Source organism: Euleptes europaea, chromosome 10 (genome assembly GCF_029931775.1).
Source record: "Euleptes europaea isolate rEulEur1 chromosome 10, rEulEur1.hap1, whole genome shotgun sequence".
NCBI classification, from domain to species: domain Eukaryota; kingdom Metazoa; phylum Chordata; class Lepidosauria; order Squamata; family Sphaerodactylidae; genus Euleptes; species Euleptes europaea.
In genome coordinates, this window is record NC_079321.1 from 19,844,339 (window position 1) to 19,866,658 (window position 22,320).

Consider the following 22,320-nt stretch of genomic DNA (forward strand, 5'->3'; position numbering starts at 1 on the left):
CTATAGCAGGGGTGGGGAACCCTTTTTCCGCCAAGGACCATTTGGATATTTATAACATCGTTTGCGGGCCAAACAAAATTATCAACTTAAAAATTAGCCAACCAAGCCCCAAGCAGGCAACTGCCCCAGATGACACACACACCCCGGTGCAGGCAAGCAGGCAGACATCTAACCAGTGGCGCACTCGCCCACCTGGTGGCACAGGATGGTCTGTTGCACCAGCCGGGCATAGCGTCCAGCCACACGCCAGAGCTGCTCCTGCTCCGCATGGCCAGGGCTGGATTCTACAGCTGGCTCCTACTACCTCCACCTGCAGGGATTAAATGAGGACACACTGGCTAGGAACTCCCCCCATACCCGTGCATTCTGGCCCTGCCCCCTTTAACCCCACCATTGTCATCACTTCCGCCCCCAGCCCTCTTGTAGTACAGAGGGAATACATTTCTCCATGGCCCGGGTGGGAAAGGGTTAACAGTTTCTTGGGTGGTCCTAGAAGCTCCATATCTAACGACTCTTCTGCAAGGGGGGTGAGAAGGTTCCTTTTCTCAGCAAAACAAACTCACTTCTGCCCTGAATAGAGGCTATTCCTGACCACCGGAGGGGGTGGATCGCCAGTCTTAGATCCTTCTGAACTAGAGATCTTCCAGGACCCACGAAGGGCCAGACCAAATGATTTTGCGGGCCTTAAACAGCCCCCGGGCCTGACGTTCCCCACCCCTGTTGTATAGGCTTGTCAAGTCCTGAGCTGCATTTACTGAAAATATTACATCCTCTGCATGGCACTTCCGGAACAACACTAGCGTTGACGTTCCACCCAAAAATGAATGACAAGACTCCAAAAGCTGTTTCTAATCCAGGTTCATCAACATTTAATAACAACCCTGTTTGTGTGTGTGTAAAGTGTCTCCAAGTTGCAGCTGTCTTACTTGCAGGGTTTTCAAGGCAAAAGACGTGCAGAGGTGGTTTGTCATTGCCTGCCTCTGCGCAGCAACCCTGGACTTCCTTGGTGTTCTCGCATCCAAGTACTAATCGTGGCCAACCCTGCTTAGCATCTGAGGACTGACGAGATCAGGCTAGCCTGGGCCATCCAGGTCTTGTGGTTCCAGTAAAGGCATTTAAAAAAATAGTTTCAGTAATTAGCCCAACCACTTCTAATTGGTTCAGAAACATTTCATGCACAATGATGTCACAAATTATGATCTTTTAATGTAAAATGAATGCAACAGTATTGGGGAAAGTATTTTAAAGTATGGTTCCTGGAATACAAGGGAGCTTCTGCATACAGCGTTTCTGGAATGTCTTTTCTTACTTTCCTTTAAAATGTTACCATAAACAGGGGGGGTTACCGCACTTGTATTCCCAGCGATGTATTAAGAGTTTGAAAATGTTATAAAAAATACTGTTCGCACTTTCTATGTATTCCCACCAATGTATTAAGAGTTTGAAAACGGTATAAAAAATACTGTTCGCACTTTCTATGTATTCCCACCAATGTATTAAGAGTTTGAAAACGGTATAAAAAATACTGTTCGCACTTTGTTTGGCCCCTTTAGCTGTGAAGACGTCTTCCAACCATTTATAAGCCATGGTATCCAAAAACCCTTTTAAAGCGATGTTTTTTACAACATTTTCAAACTCTTAATACATCGCTGGGAATACAAAGTGTGGTAACCCCCAGGATTGGGCCTGGTACCATAGAGCCAATAACCACACTAAGGGGATGAAAGAAAAAGGTCTATTTGTGATCGCAAATAGGTGCCCAAGCATCCAAAGCCAAGCACACCCTCCCACTCAAGGCGTGCACACTTTATACCTTATCACATTTGACGCCCAATCCTTCATTCTTCTATTGGCTAAAATTAACATAATCTAGCATGAGTATACTGCACATGTAGCCATCCCATAATAGGCCATCGGGGTAGTAAAATTTAATTATTTATTTATCAGGAGGTGTGTTTTTCATGGTGATACATCATTAGGTAACTACTGTTCACTTCTTCAGAAGGTCAACTGGACCATGTTGTGATTTTCAGCACTTTCTGTGAAACCCCAAGATGTTCCTTATCTTCCCTGCCAGAGCCGTGAATGCTAGAAACAGCTTGTTACAGCTACGCAATTGCAGCTATGCTCAAACTTTCAACTCTTGTTCTTATTTTGGGCCTGGGTCTCAACCCCAAAAGCTGATCTTGGAATTTTGGTTCTGGAAGTAACACCCACAGTTAACAGCAGAAGCTGTAACTGGGATCAGAGAAGCTCATATGTACCCAAGTGCCAGGTTGTGGGCTCTGGGAACTCAGGGCCCCAGCCATACACTAATAACAGATCCTCCACATCAAGTAGGGCTGCTAACTCTTGCTTGGAGATTTGGGGGTGGAGCCTGGGGAGGACAGGGTTTGGAGGGGGGAGGGACTTCAGCAGGGTACAATGCCACAGCGTGGTGTAGTGGTTAAGAGCAGTGGTTTGGAGTGGTGGACTCTGATCTGGAGAACCGGGTTTGATTCCCCATTCCTCCACATGAGTGGCAGGGGCTAATCTGGTGAACTGGATTTGTTTCCCCACTCCTACACATGAAGCCAGCTGGGTGACCTTGGGCAAGTCACACTCTCTCAGCCCCACCTACCTCACAGGGTGCCTGTTGTGGGGAGGGGAAGGTGATTGTAAGCCGGTTTGAGTCTCCCTTAAGTGGCAGAGAAAGTCGGCATATAAAAACCAACTCTTCTTATGTATGCAGCCAGTAGCAAGGCTCACCCCTGGGTGGTCTTGCTCCAGGATCAGCATATTGGTGGATATTGCAGTCTTGTTACACTATGAAGACAGATCACAGTGGGTAGCCATGTTAGTCTGGCTGTAGCAGTAGAAAAGAGCAAGACTCCAGTAGCACCTTAAAAACTAACAAAATTTCTGGCAGGGTGTGAGCTTTTGTGAGTCACAGCTCACTTCTTCAGATATACCCTGCCAGAAATTTTGTTAGTCTTTCAGGTGCTACTGGACTCTTGCTCTTTTCTGTTGTTACAGTATAGCAATCATTTGCAAATGGATTATCCTATGCGGACAAGCCAGTCCAGTTGCAACTCATTGCTACAGGGCAATGATAGCCTAATACCCAACCATGCCTGAATGTGGCTCCGGAAAATCCAGCTCTGAATGACAGCTCTAGCGGATTGATTGTGCCATATCCAACCATGCAGCTTAAGAGGCATCCTTTATAAGCACCCAGGAAGATAACCAGCAGCCTTTCCCTCTCGCTCTGACCCCAAAAGCCTTTGATGGGGGATGGGGGTGGGGTATCACATGAACACATGAAGCTGCCTTATAGTGGATCAGACCCTTGGTCCATCCAAGTCAGTATTGTCTGCTCAGACCGGCAACGGCTCTCCAGGGTCTCAGGCAGGGGTCTTTCATCACATCACCTACCTGCCTAGTCCCTTTAACTGGAGATGCTGGGGATTGAACCTGGGACCTTCTGCATGCCAAGCAGACGCTCTGCCACTGAGCCACAGCCCGTCCCCAAAGAAAGTACACATGAAGTTGCCATACACTGATTCAGACCCTTGGTCCATCGAAGTCAGTCTGAGCCACAGCAGTGCCACTTTCATTCAGTATAAGGGGAAGCGTCATAGCCATTCTTTGGTATGTCCCTGTTGAAATTAACAGAGGTCTTTCACATCGCCCACTTGCCTAGTCCCTTTAACTGGAGATGCCGGGGATTGAACCTGGGACCTTCTGCATGCTCTGCCACTGAGCCACGGCCCTCCCCAAAGAAAGTATACATGAAGCTGCCATCCATCGAAGTCAGCCTTGTCTGCTCAGACCGGCAACGGCTCTCCAGGGTCTCAGGCAGGGGTCTTTCATCACACCCCCTACTTATAGCCCCTTTAACTGGAGATGCCGGGGATTGAACCTGGGACCTTCTGCATGCCAAGCAGACGCTCTGCCACTGAGCCACAGCCCGTCCCCAAAGAAAGTACACATGAAGTTGCCATACACTGATTCAGACCCTTGGTCCATCGAAGTCAGTCTGAGCCACAGCAGTGCCACTTTCATTCAGTATAAGGGGAAGCGTCATAGCCATTCTTTGGTATGTCCCTGTTGAAATTAACAGAGGTCTTTCACATCGCCCACTTGCCTAGTCCCTTTAACTGGAGATGCCGGGGATTGAACCTGGGACCTTCTGCATGCTCTGCCACTGAGCCACGGCCCTCCCCAAAGAAAGTATACATGAAGCTGCCATCCATCGAAGTCAGCCTTGTCTGCTCAGACCGGCAACGGCTCTCCAGGGTCTCAGGCAGGGGTCTTTCATCACACCCCCTACTTATAGCCCCTTTAACTGGAGATGCCGGGGATTGAACCTGGGACCTTCTGCATGCCAAGCAGACGCTCTGCCACTGAGCCACAGCCCGTCCCCAAAGAAAGTACACATGAAGTTGCCATACACTGATTCAGACCCTTGGTCCATCGAAGTCAGTCTGAGCCACAGCAGTGCCACTTTCATTCAGTATAAGGGGAAGCGTCATAGCCATTCTTTGGTATGTCCCTGTTGAAATTAACAGAGGTCTTTCACATCGCCCACTTGCCTAGTCCCTTTAACTGGAGATGCCGGGGATTGAACCTGGGACCTTCTGCATGCTCTGCCACTGAGCCACGGCCCTCCCCAAAGAAAGTATACATGAAGCTGCCATCCATCGAAGTCAGCCTTGTCTGCTCAGACCGGCAACGGCTCTCCAGGGTCTCAGGCAGGGGTCTTTCATCACACCCCCTACTTATAGCCCCTTTAACTGGAGATGCCGGGGATTGAACCTGGGACCTTCTGCATGCCAAGCAGGTGCTCTACCTCTGAACCACGGGCTTAGTCTCCAGGGTCTCAGGCAGGGGTCTTTTCCATCACCTACTTGCCTAATACCTTTAACTGGAGTTGCCGGGGATTGAGCCTGGGACCTTCTGCATGCGAAGCAGAGGCTCTGCCACTGCGCCACAGCCCCTCCCCATGGCAGGGGTCTTTCTTGCCTAGTCCCTTCAACTGGAGATGCCGTGGATTGAACCTGGGACCTTCTGCGTGCCAAGCAGGTGTTCTACCACTGAGCCACGGCCCAGCTGCCCTTCCGGCACGGAATACCTAACGGTATAGCCCACGCAGGCACGCCCGTGGCCGAGGGAGCGTCATTGGCTCCAGGGCGCCGCTTTCTCCTGCCTTCTGACGCCGTCGCTTCCCCAGGCAGGCGAGGCCGGCTTTGGCCACGCCCCCAGAGCCTCCAGTTCCGCTTCCCAGGCCGGGCTCCTCCTCCTCCCTCCCTAAGCGTGACTCGCCGCCTTTGCCAGCCGGTATAACAGCCGTGGCCGCGGAGGTCAGGAGCCGGGACAGGCGATGCTGCTGCTGGACCGAGGTGGCGGGAGGTAGGCAGGCAGGCAGCCAGGCAGCCAGGCGGCCGGGAGGGGAGAGAAGGCGAGACGGGGGCGGCCGCAGAAGGCAGTCGCTGTTGGTCCGCCCACGTGGCGGGACCCTTGCAGTGCAGTCCTGCCCTGCCCACGTTGACTCAGGATCCCTAATGAGGCTCGCGGCTCCGTTGGCAGAGCATCGGCTCGGCCTGCAGAAGGTCTCCGGTTCGGTCCCTGCACTTTCCAGTTGAAAGGGCCAGCTACGCGTGAACACACGAAGCTGCCTTCTACCAGATCAGATCCTCGGTCCATCCAAGTCAGTATTGTCTGCTCAGACCGGCAGCGGCTCTCCAGGGTCTCAGGCAGGGATCTCTCCCATCACATACTTGCCTAGTCCTTTCAACTGGAGATGGCGGGGATTGAACCTGGGACCTTCTGCACACCAAGTAGATGCTCTACCACTGAGCCACGGCCCTTCCCTGAGATTCACATGAACACATGAAGCTGCCTTATACTGGATCTGACCCTCGGTCCATCAAAGTCAGTATTGTCTGCTCAGACTGGCAGCGGCTCTCCAGGGTCTCAGGCTGAGGTCTTTCACATCACCTACTTGCCAGGTCCCTTTAACTGGAGAAGCCGGGGATTGAACCTGGGACCTTCTGCATGCCAAGCAGATGCTCTGCCGCTGAGCCACAGCCCCTCCAGGTAGCAGGTGATGTAGGGAGTGAAGGCGGCATGGTATAACCCGGTCTGGGATGCTAAGCAGGGCCGGTACTTGGAAGGGAGACCTCCAAGGAAGTCTGTGCTGAGGAAGGCAATGGCAGACCACCTCTGCTTAATCGCTTGCCCTGAAAGCCCCTTGCTGGGGTCGCCGCAAGTCAACTCTAACTTGACAGCACTTTACACACACGCAGTAGGTGATGGAGACCCTGGAGAGCTGCTGCCAGTCTGAGTAGACAATACTGACATTGGTGGACCGATGGTCTGATTCAGTATAAGGTACCTTATGCTGCAGAGGGTTGAGGTGTAAGTCCCCTTGGAGAACCCTTGGTGCCTGTTCACGCATTCTGGAGAAGGAGATTGGTGGAATTGGCTTCACCGCTTCAGGCTGCAAGAGAAGGAATGTTTGGAATGTACCTTCTAATTTTTTTTTGTTGAGAGAGAATAAGGCTTCCACCCTACTAAGTACATCAAAGAGACTGGAATTTTGTTTGCTACGAAATAATTAACGCCTTTCCAACCTGAAGCTATCTTCAGGGAGAACAGTTTGGTCTCTCTCCTTTCTACTTTGTGATATTCCTTCCTTTCCCTAGATTTAACAGCCATTGACTATTCATCTACCGTTTCGCACTTTAAAAAAAGGGGAACTGAAATTTAATTTTTCCTTGACACTATGAAGAGAAAAGTTGCCGCATCTCTAACGCAATTGACCGATCTACTTGACAGCAGATAACTCAGTATCCGCCCCTCAGAAAGTGTCTTTAGCTGTTTTATCTAGGGAGCAATATATTTATTTCGTGCAGTATTATTTTGTGGAAGCTAGGGAGTTTACTTGATCCAGACAAAATGGGCATTTGCATTTTTCTGCAATAATTTTATTGTATCGCCCTTGTGTCTCGGCTGAGTTGAAAGCATTACACCTTGCCAATAAGAAAACTCACCTAAATTTATGGATTTCTAGCCAGCAGAAACCGTCTGGTGAGGAGAAAGGGTTTCTGGAAGAAGTGAGGTGAACATTTATGATTTGCATCCTTACACTAAGGACCAATCCTCATTTAAGATCTTATTTTGTAATTGCTTACAGCGTGCTTTCTGAATACTATTCCTTGCGTGTTTGGAATGTGCCTTCTAACTTTGTTGCTGTTGTTTTTTAAGAAAAAGGCTACCAACTAGTAAGCATATCAGAGACTGGAATTTTGTTTGCTATAAATGGATTAATGCCCTGCCCACCTGAAGCTGTCTTCAGGGAGGACAGTTTGACCCCGCTCCCTTTTGCTTTGCGTGCTGGCTTTTCTGTTTGCATACAATTTTTTTAAAAATTAAACGTGAAGGCCTATTCCAAACCTGGAATCCACCAGTTGCCACAAAGCAGTCCATTCTAAACCACCTTTAATTGATTATGTTGTTATATTTATTTATTATTCCTGATATTTAAATTGTATTTCAATGCCTATTTAGGTGTTTGAAATATTTCTGTGCCACTTTTCTTTTGCATGGTACAGAAACTGCTTTATATTGTTGTGTAGAGTACACCACTTTGGGGATTTTTTAAAGTAGAAAAGCAGTCTGTGTAAGTAATCTAAAATTACCTCAAATCTTTGCTCTACCTCCTTCTCTTGAATTATGAAGGACACCACGTAGAAGCTTGGCTTCCCAGGTAGAAGTTTCCTTATATATATTTATAGCCTTCTTTTCTTCCGTGGAGCTCAAAATGGAGGTCTGTTATCCATGTGTGGACGGGACCTGGATCTGCTTACCTTATGCAAGATTGCTGCGTTGTGTGCCCCCCAACCATAACCCTGGAAGTGTTGATGGCTCGTTCTGCCCTTATGGCTAATTCTCAGGCTTCTTTCCATTCCTAGGGAGCATCCACACGTCATTGGATACGGTGCTGTGGTAGCACTATAATAATGATCAGCAGCGAGAATTCCCTCTGTGGGCAAGCCAATCTAATGGCCAGAAATTGCTGTATAGCTCCATATCCAACGCTGAGTGGGTGCAGCCCTTGTCAATCCCACATCACCACACTTGAATAGCCTTTCGTGCCTCCATTCTTGGAAGTACAGTGTTTGCGCCCAAAAGCTACAAATCGCCCAAAACAAGGTGATACACACAAAGGATTTTATTACTGGTTTAATTTAAAACTATCCCCCTTTTTATGGCATCTGGGGAAAAACTGAAAAAGGGAGTGGTGGAAAAAGAATGCTTCAGCAACATCCTACCACATCTGTAGATTGTCTTGCCGAACCACATCTGTAGATTGTCTTGCCGAACCGAGAGTAGTCTTGCATAAGATTGGCTGGTTTTGTTGGGAAAGGAGGTCTGTTTTGAGTTGCCGGTTGTCTAAAGCTAGTTGAAACAAAAGGTTTTGAGCTGCCTGTTCTGCCATTCAGGCTGTGAATATTCCTCAGACAATGATTTGTTTCTGTAGCATATTGTAATTAGTTAGAACATTGTCCCTTGGGGCAATTCCATAAAGTTTGCTAACTTAAACCATTTTAACATGCCTCCCCACCCCCACTTAACAATTGGCCATATTAAGGGAAGATATTTCACAGGGGGTAGCTGTGTTAGTCTGTCTGCTGTGGCTCAAGAAAGCTCATACCCTACCAGGAAATTTTTGTTAGTCTTTAAGGTCCTACTGGACTCTTGCCCTTTTCTACTACTGCAGACAGACTAACACGGCTACCCACTCTTGCCCTTTTCTACTAAGGGAAGATATGATAGAGGTCCATAAAATTATGCATGGTATGGAGAGAGTGGACACGGAGAAGCTTTTCTCCCTCTCTCATAATACCAGAACACAGGGTCATCTGCTGAAGCTGGAGGGTGAGGGATTCAAAACAGATAAAAGGAAGCATTTCTTCACACCACACATACTTAAATTGTGGAACTCCCTGCCCCAGGATGTGGGGATGGCTGACAACTTGGAAGGCTTTAACGGAAGAGTAGACATGTTCATGGAGGATAGGGTTATCCGTGGCGACTAGTCAAAATGAATACTACTCATGATGCATACCTATTTTTCAGTCAAATTGGGAAAGTCCCTCCCCAAACCCTGTCCTCCCCTAGCTTCATCCCCAAAATCTCCAGGTATTTCCCAACCTAGACCTGGCAACCCTAGTTGTATCCCTGGAGATGCATTTACTGTAAGGTCGCCTTTTGGCCTGGCAGCTGCAGCCTGCCCTTGGCTCTAGAGTAGTGCCAATGGGCATGATGCCTGATCATAAAACTAATATTTTCTTTGGCTGTGGCATTGCAGTCGAGGAGGCTCCAACTTCCTTTGTTTTTAATTTATAAAGGCTCCCTACGATAAAGCTCCAACAACACTGTTTGTATCAGCTGCCCTCGTGTGCGTCTGAGCTTGAGCTGGCTTTGTTTCAAGTGTTTTTTCTGGCAATTGTCAGCAAGGGGAGGCTGCTGTATGACTATCTACGATTTGCTTCTAAGTAGGTTGCTGGGATTAGGAATTAGAAGTATTAACGGAGCACGTTGGGTCAAAGGATGATGAAGTTATTGTCACACTCTTTGGCAAGCTCCCTTTTGCAAATATTAACTTTATGGGTTTGCAACGTGCTTCTCAGTTGCATTATCCCTAACCTGCCTAAAATGAATATTTAAAGGCATTGTAAATGTGTTACGTTTTTGTTATTTCTCAAATGAAGAAAAACAATTGGGTGGGGAGAGAAGAGTTGTTATGATAAATATAGTTAAGTATGACTTCACTTACTCAGATGCCATTCCCATTGATTTTAATGATGCTTCAGTATAAAGGCACCCTTCTTCCTTTAGCTTGGAGATAATTGAATTAAAAGGGTCTGCTTTCCTGGTCTGCTTTTATTTCTGCTAATTTGTGTATGATTTCTCTCGCCTTGCTCCTGGCGTTTTGAGAAACTAAGACCTCACACGTAATTTATTACATAATTTTTTTCTTCAGAAATGGTCAAATGTATGTAAATCTTAATGCCGATTTACATAAATGTATGTAAATCTTAATGGAACCGGACATGGAGCTTTTACTTTGCACAGATCTGTAAGTTTCGGAATACTTGAAGAAGAAGAGTTGGTTTTTATATGCCGACTTTCTCTACCACTTAAGGAAGGCTCAAACCGGCTTACAATCACCTTTCCTTCCCCTCCCCACTACAGACACCCTGTGAGCTAGGTGGAGCTGTGACTAGCCCAAGGTCACCTAGCTGGCTTCATGTGTAGGAGTGGGGAAACCAACCTGGTTCACCAGATTAGCCTGTGCCGCTCATGTGGAGGAGTGGGGAATCAAACCCGGTTCACCGCTCCAAACCACCGCTCTTAACCACTACACCACGCTGACTTTTCACTGCTTTTCACTGTTGATGATGTTTGCCATTCTTCGACTATATTTATTTAGGACATTTGCATACCTGCTATCCAGAGACCTGTTAGCAATTTAAAAAACAAACAATGGAATTTAGAAGAAAGTCACAACAGTGAATTAAAATCAGGTGTGATTTCCCTATGTTGAACTGAGAGGGACAGGTAGTTCCACTGTAACTTTGGTCTTTCCTCTTTCTCTCTAGAGGTACCCATTGCAAACCTTCACTTACGGCAGGAGACTTCTAGAACCACCACGAAGCAAGTGAACCATGAGGACAAACCCAGTTATTCAAGCTGCCATTGATCTTACGGCAGGGGCTGTAGGTAAGTTGCTGCAAAGAGGATTTCCTCAACTTTTTAGAACCTGGTTCGAGAAGCTTTTATGCCAAAAAAAAAAAAAGCCCTTCTCCAAGTGCACAAGGTAGGGTCTAATGACAGTGATGCTGGTCCTGAAAAGGACAGTTATCACTTTCAGTGGGGTGACATGGATACCTTTTTGACCTTGTTCTGAGCATCTAGCACACTGCTTCCTTTCAGTGAAAGGCTGGCCTGCACCAAAAGGTAAATGTGTAGACACTCTTGTCTAATAATTTTCTAAGTGTTGCTTTGAATTCATTTAAAATCAGCTTTCATGCTCACATGAGTGTTTCAAACTGTGTCACAAGCTGAGCAATGAAGGTAACCCCAGTAGAAAGATAATATTTTGGTTGTAAAATGAAATATATGCTATACTTACTTTCCCTTCAAACATGAACCCATTGTGTTGCTTTAACAACATAAAATGTATCATTTACAACAGAGTATAAAATTGTATTAATTGGCATATTTATTCATTTTTAAAGTATGAACGTCTTTGTTTCCTACAAGTAAAGTTACAAGTATGCCCAATGTTAAAGTTGAGAGAGTTGCAGCACCCAAATATTCTCTTCTTCTATTTTTTGCCATCAAGTCATAGCTGATTTATGGCGACCCCATAGGGTTTTCAAGGCAAGAGACATTTGGAGGTGGTTTGCCAGTGCCTGCCTCTGTGCCACGACCCTGGTATTCCTTGGAGGTCTCCCATCCAAATACTTGCCAGGGTCAAGACTGAGAGTGTGTGACTGGCCCAAGGTCACCCAGCAAGCTTCTATGGCGTGAGTGGGTTTCCCAGGTCCTAGTCCGACACCTTAACCACCTTACTCGATACATAAAAGACCAAATCATCATTATAAGCAACTTAGCAATGATGGTTATGTCAGCTCAGTGGGGAAAATTTGTTTAAATGTATTAGTAATTATTATTACTAAATAAATTACTACATTTATTAGTAATTAAAGCAAAGAACCTTTTGGCAGTTGAAGGACTTCACAGATTTGTTGAGGCATAAACGTCCATGGGCTCAATGGTCGCCTCATCATGAAATGTCATGTCCAGTTGGCAGATACCTACTTACATGGACATAGAGGAGAATCATGTAAACAGAGGAGTCAAAAGGCCGTGGGACTGGAACATGAGTGGAAAGGAAAATATACTGTTCTGCATACGCTAATAGTGTTAGGGCTACCACAACACTTGCTGACTGTTGTGCTTATTGTTCTTGCGAAGAATTGCGAAGGCTAAGCCTTGTGCACATCAAAAAGAAACTTTGGATGCAATAATTTACACTTGGTGACAGTTAGACTGAGGAAGCAGAGTACAACATTTTTATGAGAAACAGCAATCGATCAGTACAAGCAGCCTCCAAGATTATTTTTAGCACTTCGGCATGCTCAAGGACTGTTGTGCACACAGAATGTTTCATTGGATCCAACCTATAATACACAACTGACCTTTTGACACTTATACACATTTGAAAGGTACACAATATTAAAACATAGGTTTCTTTCTGAAAATTTGAATTCCTGCCTGTGGAAATGCACGTGCCACTATCTCTCACAGAAGGATCGGCACCCTCTCTTATTCTTGAGGGCCGATCCTGAGGAGCAAGTGTATGTCTTTGAGCCTGCCAAAGCTTGAGCCAGTTGTGCACTTTCAGCCACGACCCCGGCTGATATTTGAATTGGAGACCTCCAAGGAATACTAAGGCTTTGTCGTGGAGGCAGGCGATGGCAAACCACCTCTGAACGTCTATTGCCTCGAAAACCTGATGGGGTCGCCATAAATCAGCTGCGACTTGACGGAAGAAACACACACGCTGCCTGTTTTGGAATCCTGCAGTACAGGCCTCCCCAACATGGTGTCCATGGCACCCACCAAGTACTTTTAGAAAGCGAATGAGGCTAGATGGGGCTTTTGCCTAGCAGGGCTTCTGATTGGCTGTGCAGATTAAAAGGTATCCTGTCAAACAGAGCTTCTGCCTGAAATGTTGAAGAGGTACTATAAGAGTTATACATAACCTCGCTCCCTGACATTTTATGGTAGGCTCCGCTGTCTGGCAGCCATTTTGTTATTGTGCCCACCACCCTATGTCAGAATTCCCAAAGTGCTTGCAGGCTCAAAAAAGGTTGGCGACCCCTGCTGTAGAAGGAACCAGGAACAGATACCCCACCAGCAACCAGTACAAGTCAAGGGGGCCACAGAGGTTCATGGGAGCCATATTACTGCTGCCTTGGTGTACCCTTCCGGAGAAGACATCCGCTGCCCCCAGCCCCCCACACCACACACTGGTCCAGCACTAGTTCTTGAAAGTATGCAGAGAGCAACCACCCCGTTAGTTAGAATATCTGCTGTGTCCCGCAAATGACTTCAGCTTTCTGTAATTGAAAATGGCAGCCATTTTTAATGGCTTGAAGTACCTTTGCCCCCAGGAGCTGTGAAGTTTTTGCTCAAGGATGGGTGGACCGTTCAGGGGGTGGGGCAGGACCTCACAGGTCAGGGATGAAGCCGACAGTCTTTTCTCCAAATCAGGCCACCCCTTGTATTTGGTTATAGGGCTGCAGTGCCTCCAGAGTGCTGCGCTCTAGGTTTTTATGGGCACTGCAGGACTGAGTTGGGATGAGGGTTAACCCAACCAGGCTTCACGATTGTTGCTGTCTCACTGTCCAGAGAAAGCATGGCTCTGAAATCCAAAATCAGGTATGGGGGAAAGGTGGCCAGCAGATATATTTCCCTTATATGTGTATCTCACCCTGCTTCCAAGGTTATCCTTTCCTCACAAGATCCCCGTGAGGTAGTTCAGCCTGTGATAGTGACTGGCCTAACGTCAGTCAGTGAACTTGATGGCTGAATCAAGTACTGAATTCAAGTACTTGAAGGGCTGTCCTAGAGAGGAGGGTGCCGAGTTGTTTTCTGTTGCCCCAGAAGGTCGGACCAGAACCAACGGGTTGAAATTAAATCAAAAGAGTTTCCATCTAGACATTAGGAAGAAATTTCTAACACTTAGAGCAGTTCCTCAGTGGAACTGGCTTCCTCGGGAGGTGGTAAGTGCTCCTTCCCTGGAGGCTTTTAAACAGAGACTAGATGGCCATCTGTCAGCAATGCTGATTCTGTGACCTTAGGCAGTTCATGAGAGGCAGTTTATGAGAGGGAGGGCATCTTGGCCATCTTCTGGGCATGGAGTAGGGGTCACTGGGTGTGTGTGGGGGAAGTAGCTGTGAAATTCCTGCATTGGGCAGGGGGTTGGACTAGATGACCCTGGTGGTCCCTTCCAACTCTATGATTCTATAATTGGGAACTGAAGAGACCCATGTTTGAGCCTCTCTGGTACTCTTATGACACTGACGTTCAATATTATGCTGAAGTGAGGGAATATATTTGTTCCACTGAAATAAATGGAGTAGAGCCTGCGTGTTCTAGGTACTAATTTTCATCAGGTTGCATCCTCACTCCCAATGCTCTTTCTCTCAAGCTCGGCTTATGAATGTTGTGAAATGAGAGGGACTTCCGAAGCTCACAACTCTCCTTTTTTTTTTTTTTTGTACAGGAGGTACAGCCTGTGTGGTAACTGGTCAGCCGTTTGACACCGCCAAGGTGAAAATGCAGACATTCCCCAAAATGTACCATGGACTTGTCGACTGCTTTGTGAAGACTTACAGGCAAATAGGATTTCGAGGGTTCTACAAGGGGACCACCCCGGCACTTGTTGCAAACATAGCTGAAAACTCCGTTCTCTTCATGTGTTATGGCTTTTGCCAACAAATTGTGAGGAGAATTTTTGGACTGGACAGGAAAGCGCAACTGAGGTTAGTGACCGAGCTTTTTAATTTCCCAAACAGCCGGCTCCGTTAAGAGCTGGGGCGTTTCTTGACCAAGCATTGTTGCTGGAGAAACAGGTTGGTGTGGTGGCGACAAGTGGGTACCCCCACCACTACATCAAATATGGAAAATTGTCTTCCTTTCTGGATTTAGCTGATGGAACTACACTGATCCATGCTACTGTAACGTCTAGGAGTGACTTCTGTAATGTTATCTCCATGGGGCTGCCCTTGAAGACAACTCAGAAACTGAACTGGTGGAAGATGTGGCAGCTCAGTGGTTGATTGGAGCTAACTAATTTAACGTGTATCCTGGAATATCTTCATTGCTTTTTTATGAGTTCAGTTGAAAGTTTTTGGTTCTTCATAGCCCTTTGTGGAGTGGGACCAAGGTATCTAACAAGTGGTGCAGTCACAAAATTATAGATGTGATGGATAAAAGGTACCCCCGTGCCAGTTTGCTGCCTCTTTTCTGGACAAAACAGTTGCAAATGTCTGCACTATATCCCTCTGTAACTCCCTAAGTTAACTGTCAGTTACTACAGATAATTTAAGATTGTGTAACCATTCTAACCTTCAGAGTTGCAAAATTAAGCTGGGTCACATGAAGCATGTTTAAGGTCAGTGAATAGCAACCTGCTAATGCATAGGGTTGCCAACCTCCAGGTACCAGCTGGAGATATGCTATTACAACTGAGCTCTAGCTGATAGAAATCAGTTCACCTGGAGAAAATGGCCGAATTGGGAATTGGACTCTATGGCATTGAAGTCCCTCCTCTCCCCAAACCCCGCCCTCCTCAGGCTCTGCCCCAAAAACCTCCAGGTATTTCCCAACCTGGAGCTGGCAACCCTGCTAATGCACTCTGATTTGCACTGTTTTCATAAAATAATTTTGAGTTTTTCCACTTTTTAGGATTGTGATTTGGATTACAAGGAGTTCTGGAATACTAAAGTCCATGTCACTGAATTAATTAGAATCCCTCTCTCTGCTTATGAAAACAAGTCTCAGAAGTAAAATCCCATGTTATTCAATGGGGTTTATTCCCAGGGGAGCGTCTTTACAACTGCAGTCTGTGCGCCCCAAAAGTATACCAAATTAGTTTTGGTGTATTAGAATATGGTTTCTATTCTATGAAAGCTGACTGCCCTAGAACAAGACATATTAGCATTGCATGATTCTGTTGTTCAACAAATGCATAACAGAAAAAAGATTGTTTTTGAATACTTAAAATACTTTCTGAAACAGAGAATGCACATGTTCCCTGTGTCCGCATCAGAAGATGCAGTGGATTTTAAAACTGAAAAGATGTCACATAACACACGTATAACAATAAGGGCAGTTAACTAGTGGAGGAAATTGCTTAGGGAAGTTATGGATTAAATCTTCTATGGCCATTTGTAAAGGAGAGTTTGAACAGGGCTGGCATCTACCTAGCAAATTTATTTCTTAGGAAATGTCTATGCAGGGATTTAGATTACTGGGCTGAATACAGATGTACATACCTTGATTGTCAAGCCTGCTGGGAAATGTGCTTTGTACATATGTACAATTTTCTCTTTTGGATGAGCAGCTGGTAGGCAAGAGGGACGAGGCATCTTTCCATTTCTACAATTGGGAGAGTTCCAATTGGCTGGACATCATGATGGTACTAGGTCATTTTCTCTTCCCTCCCTCCCACAGAACTTTTTTAAAGTTAAAAAGTTGATTTTTATAATGTAATCAGTGCAGTTCTTTTAAAGTGGGTGGAAGTGGTGGACAGCCCACCTGACGGAGAGATCAAGCCAGAGTAATGAATCAGTCTTTGATTTGTTGATGAGTACATCGGTCAACAGGCAGGAGCCAGGTTTGATCTATATCAGGGGTGTCGAACTCATTTGTTAACGAGGGCCAGATATGACATAAACGTCACTTGGCCAGGCTGGGCCATGTGTACCATAACATTTAATGCCAGGTATACAAACTTTATAGACGACACAGGCAAAGCCAGTTAATGATATAATTTTTCACTTAAAATACCAACATGCTTAAAACAATAACACAATTACAGTACTTTCTTTTATTTAAGTCTTTGATAACTGACACCTTGGAAGCGAGGGGAGTGGCTACCCCGACTGGCAAGCCTACCAGCTCAGATCAAGAGGGGGGTTGCTTCCCCAACTGGTGAGTCTGTAGTGGACTTGCCAGCCCAGACTGGGACAGGCGGTCGCTGCCTCACGGACCATATAAGAGCTCTCAAGGGGCTGGATCTAGCCCCAGGGCCTTATGTTTGACACACCTGGTCTATATGCTTTGATTTCAAGACACATCTGAATGCAGCCTTAATTCACCAGCTCATTTCCCCTTTCGATTCTGCATTGGAAACCAGATGCCTTGATTTGTAATCCAGTTTCAGTGACACTGTTTGCCAGTTTTCCTTTCAGGGAATTCAGAACAGTGGCAGGAGTATTACTTCAACAGAGCTAACCTGCCAGGGAAACAGAAAGCCTGCACACGGCCACAGCAGTGCTGCAGATCGAGGGCCCCGGCTCTCACATCCCAGATACCATTTATCTTTCTTGCAGTGACCTCCAAAATGCCGCTGCCGGTTCCTTTGCTTCCACCTTTGCCACCTTGGTCCTTTGTCCCACAGAGCTCGTGAAGTGCCGCCTGCAGGCCATGCATGAAATGAAGCTGTCGGGGAAGATCCTTCAGGGGCACAAGTAAGTCACCCGCACCTCTGCAGAAGGCCTGTTGCTTTAAAGCCCAATTCTGGAACTCTTCTTGTCCAGTCCGCACAGCATGCCACTTTCAAAAGAACCAATTCTAGTAGTGATCCTGTCCCAAAGCCATTAAGCTCACCCCTACTTCTAGATGTAGAACAAGCCTTTTGCTATAAGCTGCTACCTCTCTTGATCATGTCCAAAGCCTCTTCTTCCTCTCTCTCCCCTTCCAAATCTAGCATCTTCCTTGGTCTGTTCTCAGAGGCAGATCTACTATGAAACTAATGAAGCTTAAGCTTCAGGGTCCCTAATCCCAGAGGGGCCCTGAAGCAACTTTTCTTTTTTTAATGAGTAAACTTTTCAACAAAATTGATGTTTTTTGAAATGTTTGTTATTAAAATAAGGCTATTTTTAGTGATAGCATCATAAGCCAATGATTTGGAGTAATTAATATTGACCTCAGATTATGGTCTAATACCCATTTCCATATGGTCTCAAAATGTCCCTGTAATTGATCAGATTTCAAAATTTTCTCGGGGGCTTGAAGTGCCCGAACCCCCAGCTGTGTGGGCTCGCTTAGCTCACCAGAATCTACTAATAGCCTACATTTTGGCAGCTGGATCCTCGAATCCTTTGTTGGTGCATGGGTTAATAGTTCTATAGCTCAGGCTAGAGCCAATCGGAACCATAAAAAGACATCTGAATTCTCAATTCAGGCTGCACTCATCTCGCTTGTGCATTTTAACACTAAAAATCAGATTCTTTAAGGTGCAACTAGAATCTGGTTTTTGTACTGCGGATCAACACGGAGACCTTCCTGAAACAGATCAATGTTATGTGGGATACACAGGGGACTTGAATAGGTGCACACTTAAGTTGCTAAAAATAAAACAGAAATGCATCTTTGAAAACATATAGGCCTTGATTTCTCCCCAACTCCTCTAAGTATTGAAGCCCAGAATGGGAGCTGGAAATTCCTATTTCTGGCTCTTTGCATTTAAGTTACCTGGCCTCGGAGAAATCTTGTTGCTCTTACCCAGTTTGTAAATAACCTGGTACTCAAGCAGTTTCCATTTGATTTGCAAACTGTGATCCATCCTTAACCATCTTTATTCCTCTCCTAGTACAGTTTGGTCAGTAGTGAAAGGTGTTCTACAGAAGGACGGTCCCCTTGGATTTTACCGTGGTCTCTCCAGCACTTTGCTACGAGAAATTCCTGGCTATTTTTTATTCTTTGGGGGCTATGAACTGAGCCGGACATTTTTTGCTTTTGGGAGACCAAAAGAGGAGTTAGGTAAGTTCTAGCTTCTTAAAATACAAACAAGATGTTCTCCTGTTAAATGAGCAGAACCTGGTGAAATGACTTGTGCTTTCCAATGTTTAGGCCTAAACTTTCTCACCATTCTTCCTTCTGTGAAAGATGCATCTCCAAAAATGTTTGTGTTCAGGTCGGAAGCATGCCCGCTCTCCATTCTGCATCACTATGGTGTGCAGTAGTGATCTTGTCACAGCAAGATGATACCCATGCCTTAAAATTACACCCACAATTTGCTTCAGGGGATGCACTAACATTGGTGCCCTGACCTGGATGGCCCAAGCTAGCCCAATCTCATCTGATCTCAGAAGCTAAGCAGGGTTGGCCTTGGCTAGTACTTGGATGGGAGATCACCAAGAAAGTCCAATGTTGCTTTGCACAGGAAGGCAATGGAAAACCATCTCTGAATGTCTCTTGCCTTGAAAATCCTTCAGGGTCATCATAAGGCAACTTAAACCTGACAGCCCTTTCAGCCACCACTAATATTGGGTGGGGGAAAGGGAATAGATCTTGGGATACCAAAGGCATCAAATCATCTGCTGGTGTTTCTTCCCCCCTCCCATCACAAGGGAGGGGGGATTTTCTCCTTTTCTCCAACCTCCCATTGTATTGGGTACTCAGATGCCTTGAGTTTCCCCTCTGCTTGGTGTTGCAGGTCCTGTGGCGCTGATGTTCAGTGGCGGCTTCGGTGGAATCTGCTTGTGGTTGGCTGTCTATCCAATCGATTGTATCAAATCTAGAATCCAGGTGCTTTCCATGGCTGGAAACCAAGCAGGCTTCATGGGAACGTTTGCGACCGTATTGCGGAAGGAAGGTTAGAATATAAAACAGGAACCACCTGGGGTACAAGGAAGGGATATGTGTCTCCGAATCTGGAGAGCCAAGACCACAAGTGGCAGTTTTTACTGGGAATCCTGTATATCAGCAGACCTCCCCTTACTCTGGCCTAGCCTGCAACTGGGGACACATATTTTACCATATATACCCATCTCTTTCTCTCCTGCTGTCTACCTCATTTTGCTCCAAGAGAAAACAGGGATGTGACATTGACAAGAATTCTCTAACAGAGCAGTTGCTCAGTGGAACAGGCTTCCTTGGGAGGCGGTAAGCTCTTCTTCCCTGGAGGTTTTCAAGCAGAGGCTAGATGACCTTAGGCAGATCATGAGAGGGAGGGCATCTTGGCCATCTTCTGGGCATGGAGTAGGGGTCACTGGGGCTATGGGGTTGGAGATAGTTGTGATTTTCCTGCATTGTGCAGGGGGTTGGACTAGATGACCCTAGTGGTCTCTTCCTATGATTGAGGGCAGGAGGATCAGAATATTCAGCTCTCTGCCTGTTCACATACAAAGCCAGGCTGGGTGATGGGTGGGATTTCTTTACAGAAAGGAACACATAGGTGAGGGATGCTGGTTTGGACTAAGATCCCAAATATTTAGCCCTCCCACGAATTCTTGACATTCTCATGTATGCGCCAAGGGTGTTTCCCAAGTGTAGGACAGCATGAACGCTTCATTACCTACAAGTATTTTTTTAAAAAACCCATCTCTAAGTTCAATCCTGACGCCTGCAGAAGAATTTGGCTTGATTTTCTGGGCCGAGGGATAAGTGCAGGGGAAGGAATTTCAGCACGGGGTTACTTAGTATTTATCCACACAGTAAGAATTTCACTCTTTGGTTTCAATGCCTGTAAGGGAAGAAACAGCCATATTAATACAAGCTCTTTGTTCACAGGTGTGTTGGCCTTATACTCTGGCCTAAAGCCTACTCTGATCCGTGCATTCCCAGCCAACGGTGCTCTGTTTCTTGCCTACGAGTACAGCCGGAAGCTGATGATGAAGCAGTTTGATACATAATATAAAGCTCTTGTTGTTGCTTGATGCCATTATGTACATCTTGTAGGTTGATGCAGGAGTTGGCCATGTGGAAAAGGTCACACTCCCATCAATGCAAGTTTTAAAATGAAAATGTGCACAGGTCAGTTTTAATAAAAATCCTAGGTTTCCTAAATTTTTGTGCAGCTAGTAAGAGATTCTGTGCACAGAGAACATTTAGTGGTGGGGATACACGTCCAGATTAAGCTTAGAAATGGGCTAAATTTCAAATGCAAGGCAGTCTGGTTCTTCTCCAAAGGGGGTATTAATAACTCCGGCCAAAAGGGCTCTAAGAACATGTGTCCAGTTTACAGGTGAGTTGCTTCACACCTGATGAGATTATTTGGTGGTGGGTAAAGAGAATGAAGTTTATTGGAACACCAAAGCCTTTGATACCTCAGACTTGACTACTCGCTTTGACTCACTAGCAGCAAGTCTGTGAGCTAAAGAATTGTTTCCCCTAAGCAGTCTAGGAGTTCATGCCAGAAGGTTGACAATAGCTCTACTTTTAAAGCTGGGTTTTTAAAGCTACTCAACATTTTGAGTACTTCTTGTGCGTGACCTTTGCAGACATAGTGGCAGCCAAGCCAATTAGCTGCTGTTTTTAATGACATCTGTGCTCATTGGCTAGCTTCTGTGAACATCTGGAGCAACAGTCTCTTCTTGCTTTATTGGGTACGTGGCATAAGATCAGGGATTTGTCACAATGCAATGGTAGAAGGATGCCTGGAAGGAGCAGTGCTGGCACCAAGGATCAGCTTGTTTTCCCCCAAACCACAGCAGCCCCAAAGAATTCCCAAACCCGCTTAACTCCAGAAGTCGGAGACTGGAGAGCAGCCCACCCTAATTGATCCTTGCAATGGTGAACAGAGATGGGTGCACATGTGCAACCTTAGAAGTGAGCTATCCAATTCTTAAGAACTAAGTCATCTCATCCCAAGATTCCTGTTTCCACACCAGTGCAAGATTTCAGTTTAGAACAAGTCTGACTATGTGTCTGGAGGCCAATAATTATTTGGGGCTAGATTCCCTGAAGTCCCAAGCTCCCCCTGAAAAATGTCCTCTGTGTCTACATTGAAGTTACCGTACCTAGAATGAACCCTGCAGTCCATTTTGCCCCTCCCCCTTACACTAAGTATAAACATTCAACACTAGATTTACCAGATACTAGAAGCCTTAACAGACTGTTTCTATAAGTCAGGGCAACTCTGGTTCTCCCCCCGACACACATCAATTCCCATTCCTTAATTGCTGTCAAGACCATATGGGCAAGTTACCAACCCAATTTTTCAGCCACCCAGTTGTTGGTTGTGTAAACAAAAGTTGTCTCATCCAGAATAATGGATGGTTGTTGTGCCTTGATTTTTCATTCAGACTAGAATCATACAGTTGGAAGGGACCACCAGGGTCATCTAGTCCAACCCCCTGCACAATGCAGGGAATTCTAAACTAACCCCACACCCCCAGTGACCCATACTCCATGCCCAGAAGATGGCCAAGGTGCCCTCCCTCTCATGATCTGCCTAAAGTCACACAATCAGCATTGCTGACAGATGGCTATCTACCCTCTGCTTAAAAACCTCCAGGGAAGGAGAGCTCACCACCTCCTGAGGAACCGCTCTAACTGTTAGAAAATTCTAGCTTAGGGGGGCAAAAAGGGGCATAGATGCATTGGTGAGTTGCATTCTTCTCAAGTACAAGCCAATTGGCAAAGTAATTGTTTTAATCATCATCAGAAGCTGAACAAAAAAAAATGAGGCAGATGACATGAACATCCGGTTCAGAGACACTCCCATCTCTACATCACTGAAGGAAT

General features: G+C 46.0%; 1 protein-coding gene across 1 annotated transcript; it reads left to right on the forward strand.

Annotated features, from left to right (window-relative positions):
- Positions 1-5,325: 5,325 nt before the first annotated feature.
- SLC25A15 (solute carrier family 25 member 15) lies at positions 5,326-20,486 on the forward strand. The gene is made up of 7 exons (XM_056856507.1): positions 5,326-5,391; positions 10,650-10,770; positions 14,348-14,606; positions 17,181-17,318; positions 18,443-18,612; positions 19,289-19,447; positions 20,365-20,486. The coding sequence occupies exons 2-7, from the start codon at positions 10,716-10,718 to the stop codon at positions 20,484-20,486; spliced, it is 903 nt and encodes a 300-aa protein (XP_056712485.1). The 5' UTR covers positions 5,326-5,391; positions 10,650-10,715.
- The last annotated feature ends 1,834 nt before the right edge of the window (positions 20,487-22,320 follow it).